General features: G+C 35.1%; 1 protein-coding gene across 17 annotated transcripts in view; it reads left to right on the top strand.

Moving 5' to 3' along the window:
- Positions 1–17,353, top strand: part of TUT4 (terminal uridylyl transferase 4) — a 138,544-nt gene that overhangs the window by 47,110 nt on the left and 74,081 nt on the right. For all 17 annotated transcript variants that reach the window (XM_045477381.1, XM_045477380.1, XM_045477386.1 and 14 more), the window contains 2 exons: positions 14,007–14,184; positions 16,144–16,232. In XM_045477381.1, the coding sequence (XP_045333337.1) occupies positions 14,007–14,184; positions 16,144–16,232 (267 nt within the window). The remainder of the gene's footprint in view (positions 1–14,006; positions 14,185–16,143; positions 16,233–17,353) is intronic.

Below are 17,353 nucleotides of genomic sequence, written 5' to 3'. Positions count from 1 at the left end.
CTTGTGCTCTCTCCCTCTCAAAAATAAATAAACATTAAAAAAAAAAAAAAGAATTACCATATGATCCAGCAGTTACACTTCTGAGTGTATGCTTGGAAGAACTAAAAGCAGGGTCTAGAAGAAATATTTGTACACCTGTGTTCATAGTGCATCATTCATAATGACTAAAACATAGAAGCCACCCAAGTGTCCATCTGTAGATGAATGGGTCAGCAAAATGTTATATAAACATACAATGGGTGATAAAAAGGAAGGAAATTCTGATATACTATAACATGGATGAATCTTGAGGACATTATGCTAAATAAAGTAAGCCAGTAACAAAAAGACAAATACTATATGAATTCATTTACCTGAGATATTTAGAATAGACAAAATCATAGAGAAAGTAGAATGGTGGTTGCCAAAACCTTGCAGAGATGAGGGAATGGGGAGTTATCATGAATGGATATAGAGTATCAGTTTTGTAAGATGGAAATTCTGTGGATGGATGATAGTGATGGTTGTACAGTATGAATTTACTTAATGTCACTGAAATGTACCCTAAACAGTTAAGATAGTGAAATTTATGTGGTGTATATTTTATGACATTAAAAAAATTGGAGAAGAAAGAAGATAATGTTCACTCTTAACACTTTTATTCAATATTGTATTAGAGGTTCTAAAAGAAATAGCAAAACTGTATTTATAGACAATATAATTGTTTATGTAGAATATTTAGTGAAATCTAGAAGTTAAAAAAAAATCCTATTTAAAATAGCATCAAAATCTGCAAAGCTTGTGTACAGAAAACTATAAAACATTCCTGAGAGAAATCAAAGAGCTAAATAAATGGAGAAATCGTCTTGTTTGGGTGTTAGAAGAATTAATATTATTGTCAGTTCTTTCTAAACTGATGAATAGATTCAACATAATCCCAGCCAAAATCCTGATTTGAAAAACTGATTCTAAAATTCATATGAGAACACAAAGGCTCTATCTAGAAGATCCAAAACAACCTTGAAAGAGAACAAAGGTGGAAGACTAATACACTTTATTTCCAGACTTAACAAAGCCACAATAATCAAGACAGTGTGGTACTGGCATCAAGTGGACTAATAGATCAGTGGAACAGAATGGTGAGTCTAGAAATAGGCTCACACATGTGTGAACAACTGATTTTTGACGTTCAAAAGCAATTCAGTGGAGAAATGATAGTCTTCTAACTGTATGGCTCTAGAATAATTAGATCCATAATTTGTACTGTATAAAAAAATTACTCAAAATGAATAACAGACATAAATGTAAAACCTAAAAGCATAAAATTTCCAGAAGAAACTATAGGAAAAAATGTTTATAACCTTGGGTTAGTCACAATTTTAAAAAATATGACACTAAAGGACACAAATGATTAATGAGACTTCCTCAAAATTGCAAACTTCAGTTCCTTGGAAGATACTATTCAAAAAATGATGATATTAGCTACAGACTGGGAGAAAATACTTGCAAATCATGTATCTGGCAATAATTTATATGTATAAGGTAGAAACAACTTTGAAAGCTCACTAATAAGCATAATGAGCACTGAGAAATATATAAAATTGTTGAATCATTATATTGTGTATCTGAAACTAATACAACATTGTATGTTAATTATACTTCAATAGAAAAATTAAAAACCTCAGTAATAAACAGTCCAATAAAAGTATGGGCAGAATATTGGAGTTGACACTTCATTACAAAAGATATACAGATATCAAACACATGAAAAGATGGTCAATGTTCTGTATCCTTTTTTTTTTTTTTTAATTTTTTTTTTTTTTTCAACGTTTATTTATTTTTGGGACAGAGAGAGACAGAGCATGAACGGGGGAGGGGCAGAGAGAGAGGGAGACACAGAATCGGAAACAGGCTCCAGGCTCTGAGCCATCAGCCCAGAGCCCGACGCGGGGCTCGAACTCACGGACCGCGAGATCGTGACCTGGCTGAAGTCGGACGCTTAACCGACTGCGCCACCCAGGCGCCCCATAACGTTCTGTATCTTTACATTAGGGAAATCAATACAAGAATAGCTAAAAATAAAAAAAAATAACTGTACCAAGGTTTGTCAAGGATGTAGACACCGAACTGTAAGTCACAAACAGTACTGATGGAAATGTAAAGTAGTACTTGCACTTTTTAAAAACTTTTAGTTATTTTCAATAATTTTTTAATTGAGATATAATTGAGATTTAATTGAGATACATAGTTTTAGGTAGACAGCATAATGATTCACTATACGTTTTGCAAAATGATCACAATAAGTCTGGTTGTACAGCACCACACATAATAAATTTTTTGTCTTGAGGTGAGAACTTTTAAGATTGACTCTCTTAGCAACTTTCAGATATACAATGCATTATTACTAATTGTGGTCACCATGCTGTACATTACATTCCTAAGATTTATTTATTTTATAACTGAAAGTTTGTACCATCTAATCACTTTCACCCATCTTGCTCATCCCGACCAATCAGTTCTCTATGTATGTATGTATGTATGTATGTATGTATGTATGTATGTATTTATTTATTTATTTTCAATATATGAAATTTATTGTCAAATTGGTTTCCATACAACACCCAGTGCTCATCCCAAAAGGTGCCCTCCTCAATACCCATCACCCACCCTCCCCTCCCTCCCACTCCCCATCAACCCTCAGTTTGTTCTCAGTTTTTAAGAGTCTCTTATGCTTTGGCTCTCTCCCACTCTAACCTCTTTTTTTTTTTTTTTTTCCTTCCCCTCCCCCATGGGTTTCTGTTAAGTTTCTCAGGATCCACATAAGAGTGAAAACATATGGTATCTGTCTTTCTCTGTATGGCTTATTTCACTTAGCAGCACACTCTCCGGTTCCATCCACGTTGCTACAAAGGGCCATATTTCGTTCTTTCTCATTGCCCTGTAGTACTCCATTGTGTATATAAACCACAATTTCTTTATCCATTCATCAGTTGATGGACATTTAGGGTCTTTCCACAATTTGGCTATTGTTGAGAGTGCTGCTATAAACATTGGGGTACAAGTGACCCTGTGCATCAGTACTCCTGTATCCCTTGGGTAAATTCCTAGCAGTGCTATTGCTGGGTCATAGGGTAGGTCTATTTTTAATTTTCTGAGAAACCTCCACACTTTTCCAGAGTGGCTGCACCAGTTTGCATTCCCACTAACAGTGCAAGAGGGTTCCTGTTTCTCCACATCCTCTCCAGCATCTATAGTCTCCTGATTTGTTCATTTTGGCCACTCTGACTGGTGTGAGGTGATATCTGAGTGTGGTTTTGATTTGTATTTCCCTGATGAGGAGCGATGTTGAGCATGTTTTCATGTGCCTGTTGGCCATCTGGATGTCTTCTTTAGAGAAGTGTCTATTCACGTTTTCTGCCCATTTCTTCACTGGGTTATTTGTTTTTCGGGTGTGGAGTTTGGTGAGCTCTTTATAGATTTTGGATACTAGCCCTTTGTCCGATATGTCATTTGCAAATATCTTTTCCCATTCCGTTGGTTGCCTTTTAGTTTTGTTGATTGTTTCCTTTGCTGTGCAGAAGCTTTTTATCTTCATAAGGTCCCAGTAATTCACTTTTGCTTTTAATTCCCTTGCCTTTGGGGATGTGTCGAGTAAGAGATTGCTACGGCTGAGGTCAGAGAGGTCTTTTCCTGCTTTCTCCTCTAGGGTTTTGATGGTTTCCTGTCTCACATTCAGGTCCTTTATCCATTTTGAGTTTATTTTTGTGAATGGTGTGAGAAAGTGGTCTAGTTTCAACCTTCTGCATGTTGCTGTCCAGTTCTCCCAGCACCATTTGTTAAAGAGACTGTCTTTTTTCCATTGGATGTTCTTTCCTGCTTTGTCAAAGATGAGTTGGCCATACGTTTGTGGGTCTAGTTCTGGGGTTTCTATTCTATTCCATTGTTCTTTGTGTCTGTTTTTGTGCCAATACCATGCTGTCTTGATGATTACAGCTTTGTAGTAGAGGCTAAAGTCTGGGATTGTGATGCCTCCTGCTTTGGTCTTCTTCTTCAAAATTACTTTGGCTATTCGGGGCCTTTTGTGTTTCCATATGAATTTTAGAATTGCTTGTTCTAGCTTCGAGAAGAATGCTGGTATCAGTTCTCTGTATTTATGAGTTCAGTTTGTGTTTTTTAGATTCCACGTATAAGTGAGATCATGTAGGATTTCTTTCTCTGTCTTATTTCACTTAACATAATGACCTCAGCATCCATCCCTGTTATAAATGTCTTTCTTTTTTTGGTTGAGTAATTTCTGTTGTATATATACACACATACACAATGGGAAGTATATATCTATATCTGTCTATCACATTTTTCATTCATCCATTCATGGGTACTTAGGTTGTTTCCATGTATTGGCTATTAGAAGTGTAATGCTGCAGTGAACATGAGGAGGTACAATATCTTTTTGAGTTAGCGTTTTTGTTTCCTTTGGGTAAGTACCCAGAAGTGGAATTGTTGGATCATGTGGTAGTACATCCACTTTTGAAAACACTTCAGCAGTTTGAAAGAAGTTAAACATACACCTAATACACTATCAGCTATTCTATTACTATGTATTTACCCAGTAGAAGTGAAAGCATATGTCTGTACAAATACTTGTATACTAATGTTCATGGCAGCTTTATATGCAATTATTAGCCAAAAAATGCAGAGAAGCCAAATGTACATGAATAGGTAGGTGAAAGGATATACAAATTGTGGTATATATTCATACCATGTTACTCTGGCATAAAAAGGAATGATCTGTTGATATATACAACACAGATGAATCTTAACATAATTAACATGAGTGAAAGAAGCCAGATAAAAATGAGTATGTATTGTATGATTCCATTTATGTAAAACTCTAGAAAATGCAAACTAAACTGTAGTTGTCAAAAGCAGGTCATTGGTTGCCCAAGTATGTGTGTAAAAGGGTGGGAGAGTGGTCACAAAGGGATATGAAGGAATTTTTATGTGTGATTGATACATTTATTACGTTGACTACAGTGATGGTTTTATGGTGGTATATGTATGTCAGATATCAGCCAAATTGTAAACTTTATATTTGTGCTGTTTATGTCAATTATATTTCAGTAAAGTACTTTTTATAAAAGCAGTCAAAAAGAAAAGGTGGGGTCACCCATAAAGGTGTAATTAACAATATCTTAGCACAATATCTTAACAATATCTAACAATACTAAGCACAGAATATATTGATGGATAAATGAAGTGAGTTAACCTCCAAAAGACCCTCAGTAAAGGAAGTTCTAAAGGCTGTATTTTAGACTAAAAATGATCTTTGAGGAAATAAGAGAGTTGGAAGAAGGATTGGAGAGTTAAAGATACATCGGTTGAATAAAATGACAGTAACAACAACAACAACAACAATAGCATTCAGTTTGTCATGGAGAAAAATGCAGGCTAGTACTAAAATACTAACAATAATAGGATGTAAATTTCGAGAGGGTTATCCAAATTAAAACTTTAAAAAGATTTTCTGGTTTGGAGGAGAATAAAAGATACTGGTTTGTTTTAGATATTGTTAGGTTAAGTATCCATGTTGAAATACCTAGGGTATACATTTTATGAGTAGCAAAAAAGTATAACCTCTGAACTATTAGAGGTAGAAAGATTGAATAAGATAATGAAAAAGCCTCCATCCCAAAGAATGGGCAGATTTGGGGTAGGGCACAAGGCTTGATGGTGTCAGGAAAAACAGATTAAAAAGCTCAATCAGGGGGCGCCTGGGTGGCTCAGTCGGTTAAGCGTCTGACTTCGGCTCAGGTCACGATCTCGCGGTATGTGAGTTCGAGCCCCGCGTCGGGCTCTGGGCTGATGGCTCAGAGCCTGGAGCCTGTTTCCGATTCTGTGTCTCCCTCTCTCTCTGACCCTCCCCCGTTCATGCTCTGTCTCTCTCTGTCCCAAAAATAAATAAACGTTAAAAAAAAATGAAAAAAAAAAAAAGCTCAATCATACCAATTTTATGCATATCCAAAAAGATAATTGAAATATATTTTCCAGTAAAAAGACTAATATAGATTTTTTTTTTAATTTATAAAGAATTTATTGTGTACCTTCAGCTTCTGCTTTAGGTACTGCTGCTACGGAAATGTAAAAAGAAGTACAGCTCCATAACCTGTGGACATAAGGAGTTTGCAGGCATATAGGCAAATGGTTGATTGAGAAAGAATGTGGTTAAGTGTCATAGTAGATGGTTTTTAGAATATGGTATGACAGCAGATTGGGACTTATGTAACAGTTTGTGTAGTGAGTCAGAAAAGGTGAATAGAGAATATGATCCTGGTTCTTAATAATGTTAGCCAAATGTAGAAATGAGAATGTATCTTTATGGAAGAGAAACCATCACTTGGAGGGTTGGTTTGAGGCAAGAAATGGCAGAGTGTGTTCAGGAAACAACTAGTAGTGTAGCATAACTGAAGCACACAAAGGAGAAGATGAAATATATGGATAATTGGACAGTTAGGCAAAAGCCTGATCATGAATGAATATGTATACTTACACTGTTTGAATTTTATTTTGAGGTTTATGGAGCTTAATGAGATGTATTTTGCAAACTCTTTCATACTCAAGTGTGAAAGAATCTTTTGAACCACTTGACACCTGTCAGAATGGCTAACATTAACAATTCAGGCAACAACAGATGTTGGCTAGGATGGGGAGAAAGAGGATCTCTTTTGCATTGTTGGTGGGAATGCAAGCTGGTGCAGCCACTCTGGAAAACAGTATGGAGGTTCCTCAAAAAACTAAAAATAGAACTATCCTACGACCCAGCAATTGCACTACTAGGTATTTATCCACGGGATACAGGTGTGCTGTTTTGAAGGGACACATGCACCCCCATGTTTATAGCAGCACTGTCAACAATAGCCAAAGTATGGAAAGAGCCCAAATGTCCCTCGATGGGTGAATGGATAAAGAAGATGTGGTATAAATATACAATGGAGTATTACTCTGCAATCAAAAAGAATGAAATCTTGCCATTTGCAACTACATGGATAGAACTGGAGGGTATTAGGCTAAGTGAAATTAGAGAAATACAAACATCATATGACTTCACTCATATGAGGACTTTAAGGGACAAAACAGATGAACATGAGGGAAGGGAAACAAAAATAATATAAAAACAGGGAGGGGGACAAAACAGAAAAGACTCATAAATATGGAGAACAAACTGAGGGTTACTGGAGGGGTTGTGGGAGGGGGATGGGCTAAATGGGTAAGGGGCACTAAGGAATCTATTCCTGAAATCATTGTTGCACTATATACTAACTAATTTGGAAGTAAATTAAAAAAAAAAAAAAAATCTTTTGAAAGGTCTAGGTTTGGGGAGACCAGTTAGTCTCTCATGATAATCCAGTCAGGCAATGATGAACATTTGATAAGAAGGAGTGGATAGTCAGAATGGAGTTGAGGTTAGAACTTTAAGAGATTTAGTATGTAAAATTGTGGAGGTGGAGGCCTAGGATGTCTAGAGTGATTATAAGGTATTGGATTTGAGGTGCTATTATAGGTTGTGGTGCCATTTACTCAGGAAATACAAAAAAAAAGTTTTTGAATATACTGAATTTGAAACACTTGCAGGGTATTTCAATTAGAGATGTCCACCAATAAGTTGAATCTAATGATCTGGAATTTATAATAGGAGCTACAAATTCAGATTTGGTAATCTTTAGCATATTGAAGTCATGGGTGTGGGTGAGATAACCCAAAGGAACCAGGAGAGAAGATCAAAGAATACAAATGTTTAAGGGACTAGTAGAAGAAGAGCAACCAATAGACTGGAGAATGATCAGGAAAATAGGAAGAATAGAGACAGAAAGTAAAGACCTGGAGGCCCAATAGCACATATAGTATTTTATGGCTGGTAACTATTTAACTATGGATATTGCCTAAAATTTTAGCAGAAGTAGGAGGAATGGTTGGAGGAGGGCTTAAAAAGGCAAGCTGAAACTAAATTGCTGTGAATTCCTTATTAAAAGGATGGGGCATTATCTTATTGGTGCCCTTGAAGGTGTTTTGTTTTTTTGTGTGTGCCATTGAAGGTTTTAAAAAATGATTTTTATTGCAGTAAAATATATATGACATAAAATTTATTATTTTTTCCATTTTTAAGTGTACAGTTCAGTGACATTAAGTACATTCACATGATTGTACAACCATCTGCACTATGCATCTGTAGAACTTTTTATCATCCCATATTAAAACTCTGTACCCATTATACAGTAACTCCTCATTCCCCTCTTCCCTTTGCCCCTGGTTTTGTCTCTGTGTACTTGGCTAGCTATTGTAGGTACCTCATATAAGTGGAATCCTACAATGTTTGTCCTTTTCTGCAAATTTCACTTAGTATTTTATCTTAAAGGTTCAACCATAATGTATTATGTATTAGATTTCCTTCCTGTTAATGTTGAATAGTAGTCCATAGTACCGTGTTTTGTGTATCCATTCATCCATCCATTTATTCGTATTTGGGTCATTTCTACTTTTTGGGTATTGTGAATGATACTGGTATGAACATTGGTAGAGGAAATACTTGTTCGAATCCCTACTTTCATTTCATTTGTGTGTATACCCAGAAGTGGAATTGCTGGATCAAATGGTAAATACATGTTAAATTTTTTGAGGAACTGCCATACTATTTTCTACAGTGGCTACACCATTTTAGATTCCTACTAGCAATGCCCAAGGGTTCAATTTCTCTATATTCACAAAACTTTTGTTTTTTTCTGTTTTGTAATAGTTATCTTACTAAATGTGAATTGGTATTTCATTGTCCTTTTTATTTCCATTTTCCTAGTGATTACTGAGGTTGAACACCTTTTTGTATACTTACTGCCCATTTGTATATCTTCTTTGGAGAAATGTCTATTCAAGTCCTTTGACCACTTTTGAATTGGGTTGTTTTCTTGTTAAGTTTTAGGAGGTCTTTATAGGTTCTGGATATTAATCCCTTATCATATATGTGATTTGCAAATATTTTCTCCTATTCTGTGGGTTGCCTTTTTACTCTGTTAATTGTGTTGTTTGATGCACTGAAGTTTGATTTTCATAAATTCCAATTTGTCTAATTTTTCTTTTTTTGTCTGTGTGTTTTTTTTATGTTTTTTAATGTTTTTTTATATTTTATCCAATAAATCATTGCCAGATCTAGTGTCATGAAACTTTTCTGTTTTCTTCTAAGAGTTTTATAATTTTTCTCTTACCTTTAGGTCTTTGATCCATTTTGAGCTAATTTTTGTATATTGGTATAAGATAAGGGTCTATACTGCATATGGATGTCCAGTTTTCCTAGCATGATTTGTTGAAAAGCCAGTCCATTTGCCATTGGACAGTCTTGACACCCTTATTAAAAATCATTTGGCTATATATATGAGTATCTATTTCTGGGCTATGTGTTTTATTCTGTTGACCTATACATCTGTCTTTATACCAGTACCATACTGTCTTGGTTACTGTGGCTCTTAGAGTAAGTTTCAAAGTCAGGAAATGTGGATTCTGTAACTTTGTTGTTGTTTTTAAAGATTGTTTTGGCTGTCTAGGGTCCCTTGAGATGCTATGTGAATTTTAGGATTAATTTTCCTATTTTTGCAAAAAAAAATCAATCCCATTTTAATGGGATTGTATTGAATCTGTAGATTACTTTGAGTAGTATTGACATCATCTTAACAATATTAAGCCTGCCAGTCCATGAACACGGGATGTCTTTCTGTTTATTCATGTCTTCTTTTATTTCTTTAAGTGTTTTATTGTTTTCAGTGTACAGAGTCATTCATCTCTTTGGTTAAGTTAATTTCTAAGTATTTTATTCTTTTTGAGGCTATTTTATTATTATTTGTTTTAAATTTATTTTGAGAGAGAGAGTGGGGTGGGGGGAGTAGAGAGAGAGAATCCCCAGTAGGCTCCACAGTCAGCGTGGAGCCCAGCGTGGGGCTCAGTCTCATGATCGTGAGATCAAGACCTGAGCCTAAGTCAAGAGTTTGATGCTTAACCAGCTGAGACACCCAGGTGTTCCTTTTTGAGGCTATGTTGAATGGAGTTGTTTTCTTAATTTCCTTTTCAGATTGTGTATTGTTAGTGTATAGAAATGCAACTGATTTTTGCATGTTGATTTGTATTCTGCTTTACTGAATTTGTTCATTAGTTCTAACAGTTTTTTTTTAATGGCATCTTTAGGGTTTTTTACATATTAGCTTGTTATCTATGAATAGAGATAATTTTATTTCTTCCATTCCAAGTTAGTTGCCTATTATTTCTTTTTCTTGCCTAATTCCTCTGGCTAGCACTTCTAATAATATGTTGAATAGAAGTGGTAAAAATGGGCATTCTTTTTTTTTTTTTCTTAATGTTTATTTTTGAGAGGGAGTGCGAGCAGGGGAGGAGCAGAGAGAGAGAGGGACTGAGTATCTGAAGTGTGCTCTGCACTGTCAGCAGTGAGCCCAGTGTGGGGTTCTAACTCATGAACCATGAGATCATGACCTGAGCTGAAGTCGGATGCTGAATCAACTGAGCAACCTAGACACCCCGAAAATTGGCATTCTTGACTTGTTCCTGATGTTAGAGAAAAAGCTTTTAGTCTTTAACCACTGAGTTTAATGTTAGCTGTGAGTTTTTATATAGGTCTTTATTATGTTGAGGTCATTTCCTTTTATTCCTAGTTTGGTGAGTGTTTTTGTTTTTGTTTTTTTTAACCACAAAAGGGTGAATTTTGTCAAATGCTTTTTCTGTATCAAGATATTCAAGTCATTTTTTTTTCTTTCATTTATTAAGATGGTGATTACGTTGATTGACTATTGTATGTTGAACTCTTCTTGCATTACAGGAATAAATTGCACTTGGTCATGCTATATAATCTATTTAATATTTTGCTGCATTTGGTTTGCTAGTATTCTGTTGAGGATTTACTGAAAGTTTTGAAGTAGGAGACTAACTGGTAGATGTAAGGGGAATGGGATGAATGGCCAGAGAGTGGAAATAGATGACTCGTTAGCAAGCTCTTCTTGGGCATGTTTTTTCTCTCTCTCTCTCTCTCTCTCTCTCTCTCCCCCTGTCTCTCTCTCTCTCTCTCTCTCTCTCTATATATATATATATATATATATACATATACACACACACACCCCACATATACATATATTTTAATGTTTACTGATTTTTGAGAGAGACAGAGCATGAACAGGGGAGGAGCAGAGAGATAGGGAGACACAGAATCAGAAACATGCTCCAGGCTCTGAGCTGGCAGCACAGAGCCCGACGTGGGGCTTGAACCCACAAACTGCGAGGTCATGACCTGAGCCAAAGTCGGACGCTTAACTGAGCCACCCTGGTGCCCCGGGCATGTTTTCTTAGATTAAACTAATTATTTCCAGAACTTACCAGATATCACCAGAAACACCACTATTTGTTTACCCAGTTGCTTTGGACAAGCACTTTTTTTTTTTTTTTTTTTTTTTTGGACAAGCACTTTTGAGTCATCTTTGATTTGTCTCTCTCATCTACATCCCACATTCAAACTGTTAACAAATTCTATAGCGTTTACCTTGAAACATTATATATTCCAAATTGAGTCATTTGCACACACTCTACTCTTTCTGTTTGGAATTTTCTTGTTTGTTTAATAGTGGAAAACTATTACCATCCCTAGGGTTTAAATTATGTTTAATGTTTATTTTTGAGAGAGAGAGCATGAGTGGGGGAAGGGCAGAGGGGGAGACGCAGAATCTGAAGCAAGCTCCAGGCTCTGAGCTGTTAGCACAGAGCCCAGTGTGGGGCTCAAACTCATGAACCCTGAGATCATGACCTGAATCAAAGTCCAATATTAACCGACTGAGCCACCCAGGTGCCTCTGGGATTTTTTTTTTTTTTTTTTTTTTTTTAACTAGTCTCTATGCCCAGTGTAGGGCTCAAATGCATGATCCTGAGATCAAAAGTCCCATGTTCTTCCAACTGAATCAGCCAGGCACTTCTACTCTTTTTGTTTTAGTCTAAGTTACCACCATCTTTAACCTGGACTCTTTCCAATTTACCCTTCCTTCTTGCCCCCCACAGTCCATTCTTTTTTCATTTATCAGCGAGGACTGTTCTTTTAAAATATGTTATAACGTGGGGGCACTTAGGTGGCTTAGTCAGTTGAGCGCCCAACTCTTGACTTTGGCTTGGGTCATGATCTCCTGGTTCGTGGGTTTGAGCCCTGCATTGGGCTCTGTGCTGATGGTGTGGAGCCTGCTTGGAATTCTCTCTGTTTCAAAATAAATAAATAAACTTAAAAAAAAAAAAAAAACAACAACATGTCATAACATGTTACTTCCTGCTCATAGCTTTTCACTGGCTTCCCAACTTAGAATAAAAGTTTAAGTCCTTATCACGTATCATAAGGTCATACAATATTTGGCTTCTAGTTAACTTTTCAGCCTCATCATTTAGTTACCTCTTTAATCACATTGATCTCTTCAAATAACATTAGGTAGGTACTTTGTTGCCTCTTAAGTCTTTGCATTTATCATCTCTGTGTCTGAATGCTCTTCCCTCAGAAATTTAAACATTTCTGTTCTTCATTTTTAGGTTTCTGCCAAATATTACCTGCTTAGAGTTACCTTTGTCCACTCTATTCTAAAATAATACCCCCTACCCATCAAACTCGTCTCTCACCCTGTTTGATTTTTCTTCATAGCTTTATCTGACATGAATGTATATATTTATTTGTTGTCTATTTCCTCTAACTAGAATTTAACTAAAAATTTGGAAGAAAAATGAAGCTGTCTTATGGCCATGTTTGATTTTCTATACCTTAGGTAAACTTTACTTATGTTAAGACTGAATATAGTAACAATGAATAAAATTAGGAATAGACCAGTCTTTGTTTAAGTGTAGTGTAGGGGTGGAGAAGAGCGAACAAACTACTTCTGATTTTTCAATTTGTTGGGAACTACATGTATCAAAAATAAGAGAATGTCTCCTGACTAAAATGTGGTCATAGAAAATGCCATTATTATAATATTAAAGAAATGATATGGTCTTCGTTGTGGTAAAAAAAAAAAGTAAAGGAAATAGGACGAGATTGTGTGAATGATTTTCTTCTTTGTATTTTCCTATGTTTTATGTAGCTTTTGCAGTTAGCATGTATTTTTTTAAAAAATCAAAATAATAGGGGCACCTGGGTGGCTCAGTTGGTTGAGTGTCTGACTCTTGGTTTCGGCTTGGGTCATGGTATCACGGTTTGTGGGTTCAAGCTTGCATCAGGCTCCGTGCTGACAGTGCAGAGCCTACTTGGGATTCTCTCTCTCCCTCTATCTCTCTCTGTCCCTCCCTCACTCACTCTCTGTCTCTCAAATAAATAAACTTAAAAAAAAATTTAAAAATCAGAATAATAAATCAATCTTTAAAAATCGTGTATATATAATATAGTCTTTCTTTAGCTTTTTGGTTTAAATTGGCTTTCAAACTTTCAGTAGAATCAGGGTTTTGGGAAACATTTTGCCTAGTATTAGATAGATAAAAGAACAGAAAGAAATCAAATGTAAATGGTATTCTGTATAACAAATGTGATGATAGTGTCTAGGATGTTTTCCTGTGACCGTTTAATCTGGTATCATGTGCAGATCAGAGAGGATTCAAGACTTTCTCCTCCATCTGAAAAAATCTTTTTGCTGCAGCAAAATTATCCACAGAATTATCAGCTAAGTGTTTTACTTACAGTATTTTGGCTTTGATGTAGCATTTCAGAATTTATGAAGACAGTACAGTAGAACAAGTTTTAGTTTTTAATGTTTAATAATAACCTCCCCCCAAAGACTTCTTAATCTTCCAGTACTTACAACATTTCTGTCTCTTGTTCATTTCCATATCCTAGGTGTCTTAAATTAAATCTGGCATATAGAAGGTGAATATTTGTTGAGTTAATATATTTATGTTCTTCTATCCTAAATATAAGGACATTAAAGTAGAAAAAAAATTTTTTATGTTATTGTTAAATGTTACATTAATAGGAAAAACAGGAAGAAAGTGAGCTTCGTTCTCTGCCACCTCCTTCCCCTGCCCACTTGGCTGCTTTAAGTGTTGCAGTTGTTGAATTAGCAAAAGAACACGGAATAACAGATGATGACCTCAGAGTCCGTCAGGAAATTGTGGAGGAAATGTCAAAGGTTATAACAACATTTTTACCAGGTACAGATACGCTTTATGCTTAATTAGTAAAATCATACAACTTTTCCCCTTGCTTCTTGCTAAACTTAGTGTAAATTTCTTAATGTTTCCTTTCTGTTTGTTTCTCCCATCTTAAAAGTAGATGAATTTAATTATTTTATAAGTGAGTTTTTGGGAAATATTTCAGAAAAGTAAAATAGAGAATTATGACAATAAGAAGAGTTTTAAAATGTCAGATATAGGAAAATATCTTATAGGTCAAATATTATATTTTATATTATTTTTCAGTATCTTTGACTTCTGAGTGGACATTTTAATTATATTATTTTCAGTGTGTATATTCCAGCTAGTCACTGAAAAAGATTCTTATGGCCGATGGTGGGGAAATATTAATTTACTTTAAGTAGGGTCATTACAAGTAAAATTTGCCCTTTTATTTCTTTTTGACTCTGCTCTTTCTTTACAGAAAGCTTATATTTTTGGTGTAAGGGGGAGTTGTGCCAGGTTTATTGTAGACATCTATATAAAGATTATATTTGCTTAACACTTAATACTGTTTTTGCATCAATATTGAATTTAAGTAAATGTCTATTCAATAAAACTTATTTCTCACCACCAGCGGGATTTTGGACAGTTGACAAATTACAGTTTTATATAGAGCCATTTGTGAGATTTATAAGAAAATATAAAATGGAAATTAAAAAATGGAAAACATTTTCATTTCATTTTATTTCTGTAATGTGGTTTTCTACCTAAAGTATAATGAATACTAATTTAAATTATATACAGAAATAATTTACTATTTTGAGAAGAAAAATGCAGATACCTGGCTGGCTCAGTCGGTAGAGCCTGCAGCTCTTGATCTTGGGGTTGTGAGTTCGAGCCCCATGTTGTGTGTGGAGCCTACTTTAAATTTTTTTTTTTTAATGTTTAATTTTTGAAGGTGAGAGACAGAGCATGAGTGGGGGAGGGGCAGAGAGAGAGGGAGACATAGAATCCAAAGGAGGCTCCATTCTGTGAGCTGTCAGCACAGAGTCCCACATGGGGCTTGAACTCAGAAACCGTGAGATCATGACCTGAGCTGAAGTCGGGCGCTTAACCGACTGAGCCACCCAGGCGCCCCTGTGGAGCCTACTTTAAAAAAATAAGTAAAATATATTAAAAAATGGACAGAAAGGAAGTTTTTATGATGTTAATGATTTCAGTGATTTTCAGACGTTTTGTGAACTTGAACAGTAGACTTCTATCTATACAAATGAGTATAAACTCACACTTTCTAAGAAACTGAACCTGCCTGAGTAGTCCCAATCATGTTATTTTCAACTTGCCCTCTGGTGAGATCCTTTTAAAATTTACCTTACGATGATTTTTGAATAATGTATTTGATAGTTTGAAAAAGATGTAAGTTGTATGTTATTATTCCTATATATTTTGGTCTATGAAATCTTGAAACACCACAGGGTTTTTTGTTTGTGTTTTGTTTTTTCTTGGGGGGGCAGTTTAGGTTTATAATATCAAGCGACGAGCCTTCATTTTGTATTTTTAAAGAGCATTGGCATTCAGTGTCTATGATCCCTTCCCCATTTAAAGTGCTATTATCTCTTACATAAATATAAATATCTAAGAGTAAATAAATGTAGTTTATGACAGTAGCTATACCTAGATTACTACATTTTCAATGTTACATATTAAATATCAAACATACTTCTAGTCATTCCTAAATGAACTATTACTAATATTTTGTGTAAACACTGAACTTTTATGAGTAATTTCTTCCTTCTCTGTCCCTGAATCCCATAACTGAGAAACATTTTTATTTTTTTGCAGATCAGTTAGAAAGGATGTCATTCTTCTGTAAATGTTGTACTAGAATTGAAGACACAGAATTGAAATATATGTAATTTTCCTATTATCGTTTTTAAGAAATTTCTCATATTTGCACACTATTTCATGCTTTCATATTTTTTCCTTTATTTCCAGAGTGTTCACTTAGGTTGTATGGCTCATCTCTGACTAAGTTTGCTCTGAAAAGTAGTGATGTTAATATAGATATAAAATTTCCTCCCAGGGTAAGTAATTATGAAAACACTTTTTTATGTGGTTCTTAACTAGTACTTGGTAATTTTTAGTTGATTATCTTTTTAGAGAAGGTGTAGGGGACTGTAAGATTCTGGTTTATAGTGTAATTAAATGTGATTTTGGAGGGGCGCCTCGGCGCAGTCGGTTAAGTGTCCGACTTCAGCCAGGTCACGATCTCACGGTCCGTGAGTTCGAGCCCCGCGTCGGGCTCTGGGCTGATGGCTCAGAGCCTGGAGCCTGTTTCCGATTCTGTGTCTCCCTCTCTCTCTGCCCCTCCCCCGTTCATGCTCTGTCTCTCTCTGTCCCAAAAATAATAAATAAACGTTGGAAACATTTAAAAATAAAAAAATAATAAATGTGATTTTGGAAACTATTAGGTACTAGATATAGGTGGAATAAAAATAAGGGAGAGAAAGAAGGAAGCAGGGGAATGCAGTAAAAAGGGAAAATGCTTGTACATATTTGATGGTGTTGAATAGTTATCACTTGTAGGCAGTATAGAAAGTGAAAATAACTTTAAAATCATACTTCTGTGTTCAAGTCTTGGCTGCAATGAGCAAGTGACTTGGCCTTTTTGAGACTCAGTTTTTTAATTTCTAAAACAGGGATAATAATAACTTCTATATTAAATAAGATGCTGTATACCAAACATTTTTGTATAGTGTGCCTGGTACATTCTGGGTACTTACCATAAGTAGTAATTAGCACTGCTAACATTATTTATTTATTGACCTATGAAACATTTAAAATAGTCGATTGACATTTTACATGTTATTAAATAATTTTAATGCTTAGGTGAAAATTAATGATTTTGGTGAAAACTTGATGTTTTAATTTCTTATACAGTTATTTACTTACCATTAGTACATGGTTATTAAATACTTTAGCAGCAAAGTACATACTAAACTAAGCATTTGACAAGTTTGTATTTTAAAGTAGTATTTAATCTAAACCTTTTGACCATGCTGCCAGTTACCAGTATCTCTTAAATTTCCTATCTCAACAACTTCTCTTTGAAGGCTATTTGGCAAACTGGTTTCTTTTCTGTTTATTTTGCTGTGAAATTCCAGAATCTTTTCTCATTCTAAGAACTTATTAATTCTAGAAATAT

Source organism: Leopardus geoffroyi, chromosome C1 (assembly GCF_018350155.1).
Source record: "Leopardus geoffroyi isolate Oge1 chromosome C1, O.geoffroyi_Oge1_pat1.0, whole genome shotgun sequence".
Classification (NCBI taxonomy): domain Eukaryota; kingdom Metazoa; phylum Chordata; class Mammalia; order Carnivora; family Felidae; genus Leopardus; species Leopardus geoffroyi.
This window is presented reverse-complemented; position numbering and strand designations above follow the sequence as displayed.